Source organism: Hyaena hyaena, unplaced genomic scaffold (assembly GCF_003009895.1).
Source record: "Hyaena hyaena isolate Hyena2069 unplaced genomic scaffold, ASM300989v1 scaffold_70, whole genome shotgun sequence".
Taxonomy (NCBI): domain Eukaryota; kingdom Metazoa; phylum Chordata; class Mammalia; order Carnivora; family Hyaenidae; genus Hyaena; species Hyaena hyaena.
In genome coordinates, this window is record NW_024080701.1 from 3,841,132 (window position 1) to 3,853,389 (window position 12,258).

The 12,258-nt window shown below is 39.5% G+C and overlaps 1 protein-coding gene across 8 annotated transcripts in view; it reads right to left on the bottom strand.

Moving 5' to 3' along the window:
• Positions 1-12,258, bottom strand: part of TP53BP1 (tumor protein p53 binding protein 1) — a 78,089-nt gene that overhangs the window by 41,110 nt on the left and 24,721 nt on the right. For all 8 annotated transcript variants that reach the window (XR_005528530.1, XM_039232911.1, XM_039232908.1 and 5 more), the window contains exon 12: positions 872-2,195. Coding sequence is in view for 7 of the 8 variants with exons in the window: in XM_039232911.1 (XP_039088842.1) it covers positions 872-2,195 (1,324 nt within the window). In the remaining variant the exon portion in view is untranslated. The remainder of the gene's footprint in view (positions 1-871; positions 2,196-12,258) is intronic.

A 12,258-nucleotide genomic window follows, 5' to 3' on the forward strand; every position in this document is an offset into this window, starting at 1 on the left:
ACTTCAATATACCTAGAGGCTTGTTTTCTTAAATTTGTATTTTGTCTTTATTTTTCTGTACTTAAGATATTGTTTTGTTTTTAAATTATACTAAATCTGGGCATTTAGAGTATTCTCATTCTGGTCTTTGGTAAAATAGCTAAAGAACATAGACTAATATCAATTCCAGTTTAAGGGTTTTTTTGTTTTGTTTCTGTTTTTTAATATTTTGTTATTTTGGGGGAGAGTGCAAGCAGGGGAGGGGCAGACAGAGAGGGACAGATGATCTGAAGAGGGCTCTGCACTGACAGGCTGATAGGAGAAAGCCCAATGTAGGGCTTGAACTCACAAACCATGAGATCATGACCTGAGCCAAAGTCAGAATCTCAATAGACTGAGCCACCCAGATGCCCTTTCACATTTAAGGTTTAAGATGTAAATATGTTGAACCAAATTAAGAAACTTTACCTACTGCCCATAGAGAGGAAAAAAAATCAGTAACAAAACACTCTTTAACAGAGTTCTGAATATTTTACTATATAGGATAATCCAAAAAAATCCTTATATTTCAAGGTAACTGTCAAAATATAAAAATATGAGCAAGGTTAGGACCCAAGTAAAAAACACCAGATTGTTACAATTTCTAAATAATTAGAAAATTCATATCGATTACTCCTGAGTTATAAAGCTGATAGACTTCAGATGATTCCACAATTACAGCTATAAAAGAAAAATATAATGCAAATTTCCTTGTTTCCCAATTATGGCTCTTCATAAACATAATCCCAAGTTAATTCTCAGAGTAACCAGTCCATTAGCACAGTACTCTCCTACCTTCTATTCCAAATTATAATTTGGTTGGAAACACAGAACAATTTACAAGCACACTCACCACTAGAGCTTTCACAGAAGCTTTGTGAAGCATGGGCAGAGGCTTTCTCCAGCTGCTGGGCATCTACACCTGGGCCCAGCTGCTTTACATTAGCTATTTCTGAGTCTTTTGGTAATGAGTTACCAGTTTTCTCTTGAGGTTCAGCCTGCTGCATCTCCTGGTCAGGTCTCAGAGCATCATCTGCTCTCACTGAAGTCAAGGGAGGCTGTAGGGAGTGAACCACTATAGGTTCCTTTTCTGCAGTCACTGATTTCACATCCCTTTCATATTCTGCACTCTTTTCTTCCTGGGTGTCAGCTCTATTCTCAGCACATGCTTCTATTTCCGGAGCATCATCCTCCCACGACTGGGAATCTGAGCATTTCTCCACTCCCTCTAAAGGTTCAGAAGAAACATCAACTCTGGGAGATGGTTCCTTCACATCTACAATGACAACACTTGAATCCTCTGAAGTAGCTTCTTCCCAAGCCTCCTGATCCTTATGTTCCAATTCTTGGTCAAGTACTGGAATCTTCTGGGGGGAATCAATACTAATCACACTGGTTTCAACTTCCATAGCTTCTTGGCATTCTTGTTTTGGGATTTCCTTTGGAAGACACAAGCCTTGGGACTGAGTTTCAGTCAGAGAAAGGTGCAATGGCACTCTCTCCATATTTTCTTCTTTGGGCTCCTCTCCTTGACTTTCACAAGGAGTCTCAGGGATTTCCTCCACCTCAGACCCTGAAGACCCCTCCTCTGGATGATGTTCTTTAATTTCCATAGCTTCCTCCTGATCTAACACACTAGAGAGTGCCTCAGATCGAGTAGCTGGAGAAGGAACTGCCTGACTTCCTGAATCACAAGTGAGATCAATACAAACATCTTCTGCTAGTGTCTCTTCTCTGCCTTTGCAACCAGTGGCTAAAATACTTATGTCGTCTCTGGTTTCTGTGTCACCTCCCTTTGTTTTATCCTTCTGATTCAATTCTACTTGGCCATCTTGTGATGGATTCATTAGGGTATTATCATTTTCAGCAGGAATAAGTTTAGAATTAAGAACTGGAGACATGGGTTCAGTATCCTCAATCTGTGTGTTTTCTCCATCTTCATCAATCCTGTGGGAACTCAAGCTCTCCATCTTTGGGGACTGACTATATTCACTTGTAGAAAGCATCAACTTACAAGAATCCCCTGTCAAAGAGAGCCCAATATCCTCAATGGAATTCTTTGGTTCTATCTCTGAAGTTTTAGAACACTCAACAGTCAAAGATGAACTATGCAAATCTCCACCTTTCTTCCCATCATTTGATCGCTCTTCCAAACTTGGAGATGGAATGAAAATGTCCTAAAGAGGAACAAAAATAAATAAATAATTTGTTCATAATCCTATTTCTTTTAAATATAATCCTTGAATTCATCTAAAATTTCTAAATCAATTACAGAACTCTAGGGCCATAATCTCAGAAACACAAAATTCCTAAATCACCAGTCTTTTCAACAACCCGAGTCACTCATTTAACCCTTTTCCTATGAATCACTGATCGAGACTAGTACAAAAAAAACATTAAAGTATTAACTTATCCTTCTAAGGGTAGGAAGACACTTAAATTTAACTGTACATCACCAAGCTACTACAATCTTGTCATATATTTGATAGGCCTTCAATTACACAGTAATCATTTAAACATATGCTTACGTAGCCCACTTCATTTCTCACAAAGAGGGAATATAGTTATTTCACTTCCACTATTGCAAACTATGCTGGCATTCAAAAATAGAGGTTAAAATCCAAAGCTTCCAGTATCAACAACAAACACCACTACATACCAACAGGGATACCTGAAATTAAAACGACTACATCCTGTTGGTGAGGATCTGGAACTATTAACTCTCATACACTGCTGGTGGCATGCAAAATGGAAAAAAGAATGACAGTATCTTATAAGGTTAAATATACATTACCATATGACCCAGAAATTCCACTTGTTAAGTATTTACCCAGAAGAAATAAAACCCTATGTCCGTTCTAAGATGTGGATGCAAATGCTTACAGCAAAAACTGTTTTTGAAAAAAAATAGTTCAAAACTGGAAGCAACTCAAGCGTTCGTCAACTGGTGAAGAAACAAATTGTGGATATCCATGTTATGGAATACTACTCAACAATGAAAAGGAATGAGATAATGAGATGTTAATACATGCAACAATACGAATAAACCTCAAAAAATGATGAGCTAAAGAACAAAAGACCATATACACTTTATGATCCCAAAACAAAACTATAGCGACAGAAGGCAAATAAGTGGTTGCCTAAGGTGGAATAGGGGTCAGGAAGTTAGGGAGAAAGAATTAACTGCAAAGGATTATGAAGAAACTTCTTAGGTGAGGAAACTGTTCTGAACTTTGATGAAGGTGATGGTGACGGAGTTTACACATTTGTACACAACAACAAAAATTCATCAAACTCTGCACTTAAAACAGCATTTTATTTTAAATAACACCTTAATATAAAAAAGAGAAAATAACCCAAAGTTTAGATATATTTTTATTTAATTTAAGTGTTTTTTATTTCTGAGAAAGAGAGAGAGAGAGAGAGAGAGAGAGAGAGAGAGACAGGGGAGGGTCAGAGAGAGAGGGATATACAGAATCTGAAACAGGCTCCAGACTCCAAGCTGGTTGTCAGCAGAGAGCCCGATGTGGGGCTTGAACCCACGAACAGTGAGATCATGATCTGAGCCAAAGTCGGACGCTTAACCGACTGAGCCACCCAGGCACCCCAGATATATTTTTATATAAGAACTTACATTTAATGTGTTATTTTGCCTGACATAAATGCTACAAAACTCTATAGCTGATAAGACATTAATTTCCTATGATTTTTAAGGGAAAGAGAAAATCAAAATTAAGTTGCCAAACATTCTGTATATTCCATAAATGCTGTTATTTCAATGTCTGGTGTTATTGTTTACCCTTTCAGATTATAAAAAGTCATAAATTTAAGACTGCTCATATACACTCAGGTGTGACAAAATGAGTACAAATTGTTCAACATTTCTAAATGGCACTGGACAATAAACAATAGCCTTGAAACTTCATATACTCTCTCACCCTATAATTCCACTTCTGGGAAATGATATGATGGAAGTACACTGCGACTTAGTTACAATACTTTTCAGTGCAAAAGTATTATTCAGAAAAGGAAACAAATAAAATACCTCATATGCCTACTAATAGATTCATTTAAAAATTATGATATAGAGGGGTGCGTGGGTGGCTCAGTTGGTTGAGCGTCCAGCTTCAGCTCAGGTCATGATCTCATGGTTTGTGGGTTCGAGCCCCGTGTCAGGCTCTGTGCTGACAGCTAGCTCAGAGCCTGGAGCCTGTCCTCGGATTCTGTGTCTCCCTCTCTCTCTCTGACCCTCCCCAGCTCATGTGGTCTCTCTCTCTCTCAAAAATAAATAAAACATTAAAAAAATTTTTTTTTAAATTATGATATAGGAGTGACTGGGTGGCTCAGTCAGTCAAGTCATGATTTCCTGGTCTATGAGTTTGAGTCCTACACTGGGCTCTGAGCTGTCATGACAGCCTGCTTCAGATTCTGTGTCTCCCTCTCTCTCTGTCCCTCCCCTGCTTGCGTGTACACTTTCTCTCTCTCTCAAAAAACAAACATTAAAAAAACATTAAAAATAAAGTTAAAATTGGGGCGCCTGGGTGACTTAGTCGGTTAAGCGTCCGACTTTCGCTTAGGTCATGATCTCGCGGTTCGTTGGTTCGAGCCCCGCGTCGGGCTCTGTGCTGACTGCCAGCTCAGAGCCTGAAGCCTGTTTCAGAGTCTGTATCTCCCTCTCTCTCTGACCCTCCCCTGCTCACGCTGTTTCTCTCTCTCTCTCCTAGAAATAAATAAAAAATATTTTAAAAAAATAAAATAAAATAAAGTTAAAATTAAGATACAAAGTATTCTGTCATGTGATATCTACATAAAATTATAGATGAAAAAAGAGAAATATTGACATTATTAAATACTGGCAGTTTCTATTTTAGTAAAAAAAAAAAAAAGAAACCCAGCATGTGAACAGATATTTCACTGTAGACTTTTTGTACATTTTTCTATGATTTTCATGAATTCTTAAATAAACATACATAAAAAGGGGAGAGTAGCTTTTTAGTTTTTTTAAATGCTTATTTTTTAGAGAAAGAGACAGAGCATGAACAGGGGAGGAGCAAAGAGAGAGGGAGACATAGAATCTGTAGCAGGCTCCAGGCCCCAAGCTGTCAGCACAGACCCCGACATAGGTCTGAAACTCACGAACCGCGAAATCATGACCTAAGCTGAAGTTGGATGCTTAAGTGACTGAGCCATCCAGGGGCCCCAAAAGTAATTATTTTTGAGACAGAATAATTAATGATCTTATTTTCATTTATCTCTGTATTAGACATCCTCTATAAGAAATTTTTGTTACAAAACAATTCATTTTACAAAGGCTCATATGTAAGACATTGTTAATAACTCTTTTTTTTTCATTTTTTCTTGATGTTTATTTTTGAGAGAAAGAGAGAAAGTGGGAGAGGGGCAGAGAGAGGGAGACACAGAATCCCAAGCAGGCTCCAGGCTCTGTTAACACAGAGCCGGACATGGGCTTGAACTCACAAACTATGAGATCATGACCTGAGGCGAAGATGGACACTTAACTGACTGAGCCATCTAGGCACCCCATAAACTATAAATATATCTTAAGTGAAATTCGCCTAACATAAAATTAACCACTTCAGAGTGAACACTTACTTACAATGTAGTGTAACCACTACCACCTCTATCTAGTTGAAAAATTTTTCATCACTCCAAAAGGAAACCACATATCCATTAAGTAGTTGCCCCCAATTAGTAATACCTTTTAAGCATCAAGAGAGTGTAAATACTGGTATGATTTTAGTTTTTTACAGGATTTTTTCAATATATGCAGAACTTCAGTCTGAGTAAAATTTCAGGGGCTAACCATTCTATCAATAAGCTATTATTTCTTAAGTTTATTTATTTTGAGAGAGAGAGAGAGAGAGAGAGAGAACGCACAAGTGGGAAAGGAACAGCGAGAGAGGGAGAGAAGAAGTCCAAGCAGGTTCTGCACTGTCAGCACCGAGCCAAATGCAGGACTCGAACTCATGAACAGTGATATCATGACCTGAGCCGAAATCAAGAGTCAGATGCTTAACTGACTGAGCTACCCAGGTGCCCCAACAAGCTATTATTTCTAAAGACTGCCTGAACCTAGCCTCTGAGTGTCTGGCCCATGATATTTACAGTGCTGAGACTCTCTGGAGACCTGGTCAAAAACTGAGCTAAGTGAACAGAGAATTCCCTCAGGGCTCTGGCGAAAGACTGATGGAGAACTGTCAAGACTATGCTCAGTGTGAGTCAATCTAGATTCAGTATAGACCTAAGTCCACATTATCCAACTAGTCAAAATCTGGTTTCACATATACAGAGCTTAAGAGCTATTCATATAATCATCTATAATCTGATTTGTCATTTCCAAAATATGTACATCAAACCTGAGAAAAGCATTAAGTACCAACCTGTTTTACTAATCTTCTCACCATCCCTTACATCCTAGTGAAGGGTCAAAGAAGCTATACAGCTGATAAATATATTAAAAAAGAAAGGGGTGCCTGAGTAGCTCAGTTGGTTAAGCTTTCCACTCTTGACTTCATTTCAGTTCATGATCTCAAGCTTAGTGGGCTCGAGCCCTGAGTCAGATCTGCGCTGACAGAATAGAGCCTGCTAGGGATGCCCTCTCTCCCTCTCTGCTCCTCCCCTGCACGTGCAGGCATGTGCATGGACATGCACACACTCTCAAAATAACAATTTTTAAGAAAGCAAAGAAATATACAAAATTAATTTTATCCTAGTTATCTTTTCATCAGTAATTATCTGATAAATGTTTAGATCTTACAACATCAAAGTTAGATTGACTTGGACTCCAGTGACCACAATAAAGAAAAAATAACAGATATGCAAAGGTTAGCCATTAAGAATAAAATTTAAGTTTAACAATATAGAAGGACAAAAAAATGTATAGAACTTCTAAATTATGATGATGCATTTAATACACACATTTATGTTAACTCTCCTCCAAAACCCCACTGAGCAACAGTAAAGAAAAAAGAATTTTTCACGTGATTTTTCAAGGAAAAAAAAACTTAAGATAACTGCAACAAAATTTTGGAAGAATGATCATCTACTTCACAGACTAGTGGAAGGTGAATTCTAAGCCAGCAGTAGAGAAAGCCAAGAAGCAACCCAAATTACACCACAGAACCACCAGGCCCAAAAAAGATTCAGGCCTTGGCAGCAGCGTCAGGTGACTCTGGAAGTGGCAGTGAGGGTGGAGCTAAAAACAGGAGGAGGACTGGCTGCAAAGCTATTTACGAAGCAGTTCAGGGGCGCCTGTCTGGCTCAGTCAGTAGACCATGTGACTCCTGATCTCTAGAGTCGTGACTTCGAGCCCCACGCTGGGTACAGACATTTAAAAAACAAATAAACTAAATAAATGTTTAAAAAAAAGGAGCAGTTCAACTTTCAGATCCTCTCTCCCTGACTTTCCTCTGCCCTGGAGTAAAAGAGAACAACCCAAAGAAAAAGAGGAATAATTATCAGAATGTGCCATACTGAAAACAAGGAGATTAAATGAAAATTTACATACCGAATGGAACCTACACCTGACTCTCAACACCCCCAGCTCTCTTCTATCAATAGACTTCTAGAATAGCAGACAAGAAATTAGATATTTTTCTGGGGAACCTGACCAAGCTGAGGTAAATCAAGATACTAATACTAGGGGACCCCCAAAATGGCCCAGATCATATTACAGTGAATCCCAGAAATAAGTACTACCACTACCAGTTCAGAACTTCTAATCAAACTGTCTTTGAGCAGACAATCAAAGATTATCAGACACTTGAGGAAACCATCCAATTTGAAAATGAAACATCAGGGTGCACCTGGGTGGCTCCCTGGGTGCTCAACTGGGTGGCAGTCAGTTAAGTGTCTGACTTTGGCTCAGGACATGATCTCAGGGTTTGTAAGTTTGAGCCCCACATCAGGCTCTTTGCTAACAGCTCAGAGCCTGGAGGCTGCTAAGGCTTCTGTGTCTCGCTCTCGCTCTCTCTCTGTTCCTTCCCTACTTGCACTGTTTTTCTCTCTCTAAATAAACATTAAAATAAAATTTAGAAAATGAAACATCAAAACTAAAATTTATTTGAAAAAGCAGTGACTATTCCAGGAAGTAGAAAACTTCTCACAACAACTGATTAGTAGGGGCATCTGTGTGGCTCAGTTGGTTAAGCACCTGACTCTTGATTTCAGCTCAGATCATCAACTCATGCTCATGGGATGGAGCCCGCATCAGGCTCCACACTAACCATGAAGCCTGTCTGGGATCCTCTCTCCCTCTCCCCTCTCTCTCTGCCCCTCTGCACATATCCGTTTTCTCTCTCAATCTCTCTCTTTAAATAAATCAGTATCTTTAAAAAAAAAAAAAAAACTATTACTAATAACCTTAGAGAGATAAGATACTATACCTGTAACACTGGACAAAATGTTGTTGTGTTTTTGTTTTTTTTTTTATAAAAAGAATGAACATTCAGAAAAAAGTAGTTTCTGAATTTAAAACCCAAAAGTAGAGGGGTACCTGAGTAGCTCAGTCAGTTAAACATCTGACTTCAGCTCAGTTCGTGATCTCACAGTTCAGAGGCTTGAGCCCTGCGTCAGTCTCTGTGCTAACAGCTCAGCGCCTGGAGGCTGCTTCAGATCCTTTGTTTCCCTCTCTCTGCCCCTCCCCCACTCACTCCCGCTCTCCATGCGCTGTGCGTTCTCTCTCTCTCAAAAATAAAACATTAAGGGGTGCTTGGGTGTCTCAGTCGGCTGAGCATCCAACTTTGGCTCAGGTCATGATCTCACACTCTATGAGTTCGAGCCCTGCATTGGGCTCTGTGCTGACAGCTCAGAGCCTGGAGCCTGCTTTGGATTCTCTGTCTCCCTCTCCCTCTCTTTGCCGCTCCTCCGCTCACACTCCGTCTCCGTCTCTCAAAAACAAATATTTAAAAAAATGTTTTAATCAGTGTGGAGGTTCCTCAGGAAACTAACAATAGAACTCCCTTATGACCCAGCAATAGCACTGCTAGGAATTTACCCAAGGGATACAGAAATGCTGAGGCATAGGAGCACATGTACCCCAATGTTCATAGCAGCACTCTCCACAATAGCTAAAACATGGAAAGAGCCTAAGTGTCCATCAACAGATGAATGGATCAAGAAGATGTGGTTTATCTATACCATGGAATACTACATGGCAATGAGAAACAATGAAATCTGGCCATGTGTAGCAACATGGATGGACCTTGAGGGTGTTATGCTGAGCGAAATAAGTCAGGCAGAGAAGGACAAATATCATATGTTTGCACGTATAGGAGGATTAGGAGGAACTTGACGGAGGAACAAGGGGGAGAAGAAGGGCGGAAATGGTGGGGGAAAGGGAGAGAGGCAAACCATGAGAGACTCTTGAATGCTGACAAAAACTGAGGACTGATGGATGTGGGGGGGAGGGGGGGATGGGCATGAAGGAGGGCACTTTGGGGATGAGCACTGAGTGTTATGTAAAAACTAATTTGACAATAAACTATTTGTAAAAAAAAAAATAAATAAAAAAAAATAAAAAAATGTTTTAATAATAATAAAAATAAAACATTAAAAAAAGTTTTTTAAATAAATAAGAACCCAAAACTAGAAATAACTCAGAGAAAGGTCAAAAGAAGGCTGAATCTGGCAAATGCACTCCTAGGCATATACAAGAGAAATAAAAACACATGTCCACACACAAAAACTTGTACATGAATGTACACAGTAGCATTATTCACAATAAGCAAAGAGCAAAAACAACCCAAATTTCCATCAACTGATGAGTGAATGAATAAAATGTGCCAGATATATAAAATGTAGTTATTATTCAGAGTAAGAAAGGAATGGAGTTCTGATATATGCCACAATGTGAATGAATTGGGAAAACATGCTAAATTAAAGAAACCAATCACAAAAGACTATATATTGTATAATTCCACTTATGAAATGTACAGAATAGGCAAATTGGTTAAGGCAAATTGGCTCAATTGGTTAAGATACATAGAGAAGATTAGTGGTTGACTAGGACTGGAGATGGGAGAAATAGAGTGACTGCTAAAGGGTATGGGGACTTTTGGAGGGAAAAGGAGAGATGAAAATGTTCTAAAATTAGATTGTGCACTAACTACACAACTCTGTGAATATACTAAAACCCACTGGAGGGGCACCTGTGTGGCTCAGTCGGTTAAGTGTTCAACTTCAGCTCAAGTAACAATCGTGAGTTTGAGCCCCGCATCGGGCTCTGTGTTGACAGCTCAGAGCCTGGAGCCTGCTTCAGATTCTAGGTCTCCTTCTCTCTCTGCCCCTCCCCGACTTGCACTCTGTCTCTCTCTCCCTCACTCCCTCTCTCTCTCTCTCAAAAATAAACGTTAAAAAAAACTTTTTTAATAAAAATTAAAAATAAAAGTCATTGGGTTATATAATTTAAAAGATGAACAACACTGTGAATCACATCTCAATAAAGCTGTTTATTTAAAATATTTATTTTGAGAGAGAGAGAGAGAGTGCACAAGTCGGGGAGAGGCAGAGAAAGAAGGAGAGAGAGAATCCCAGGCAGGCTCTGTACTCTGTGCTCACAGCACAACATGGGGCTCCATCTCACAATCTGTGAGATCATGAGCAGAAATCAAGAGTCAAATGCTTAACCAATTGAGCCACTCAGGCATCCCAAAGCTAGTTTAGGGGTTTTTTGGTTTTTTTTGAGAGACAGAGGGCTCAAGTGAACAAGAGTAGAGAGAGAGAGAATCTCACAAGGAGCATAAAGACAGAGAGAGAGAGAAGGAGAAGGGGAGCTCACCAGAAATGGGGCTCATGCTCACTTAAAGCGGGCCTCGAGCTCATGAATTCAACCAAGTCAGATGCTTAACTGACTGACCCACCAAGGTGCCCTCAAAGGTACTAAAAAAAAAAAAAAAAGTTGAGGAAATCACCCAGAAAGTTAAAAAGAAACAACAAGAAAACTACAAGACTAATCATTTCAGCATCCAAACAGTAAGTATTCTATTAAAAGAAAAATTCCAAACAACAACAAAGGGGAAAAATAAAATTAAAATGTCCCTGAACTAAAGGGACCTGAATTTCTTGATTAAGAGGGCTTAACAACTGCCCAATACAAAAAGAATAGACCTATGCCATGGGTTTGAAAATTACAGAACACTAGGGACAAAGAAATACTACAAGATTCCAGTAAGGAATATTATTCGCATATCAAAGATCAGAATCAGGCTGGCTACACTTTCAAAAGCAATACTGTAAGTTTGAAGACAGTGGAGTAATGCCTCCAAAGTCTAAAGGAAAGTTATTTCCAACCTAGATTTCTATACTTCTGCAAACTACTAAGTCAAGAATGAGAGTAGAGAGTATGCTACTAAAGAACGTATTCACCAGCAAAAATAAACTATTGGCACCTCATCAGAATTAAAAGCTTCTGCACGGCAAAGGACACAATCCATAAAACTAATAGGCAACCAACAGAATGGGAAAAGATAGTTGCAAATGACACATCAGATAAAGGGCTAGTATCCAAAATCTATACAGAACTCACCAAACTCCACACCCGAAAAACAAACAACTCAGTGAAGAAATGGGCAGAAGATATAAACAGACACTTCTCCCAAGAGGACATCCAGATGGCCAACAGACACATGAAACGATGCTCAGCATCTCTCACCAGAGAAATACAAATCAAAACCACACTGAGATATCACCTCACACTAGTCAGAGTGGCTAAAATGAGCAAATCAGAGAACTCTAGATGCTGGCGAGGATGTGGAGAAACGGGCACCCTCCTACACGGTTGGTGGGAATGTAAACTGGTGCAGCCCCTCTGGAAAAGTGTGGAGGTTCCTCAAAAAATTCACAATAGAACTCTCCTATGACCCAGCAATAGCACTGCTAGGAATTTACCCAAGGGATACAGGAGTGCTGATGCATAGGGGCACAGGTACCCCAATGTTCACAGCAGCACTCTCAACAATAGCCAAAACATGGAAAGAGCCTAAGTGTCCATCAATGGACGAATGGATCAAGAAGATGTGGTTTATCTATATGATGGAATACGATATGGCAATGAGAAAGAATGAAATCTGGCCATGTGTAGTAGCAACATGGATGGACCTTGAGGGTGTTATGCTGAGTGAAATAAGCCAGGCAGAGAAGGACAGATACCAGATGTTTGCACGTACAGGAGGATTAGGAGGAACTTAACGGAGGACCGTGGGGGAGGAGAAGGGGAGAAAT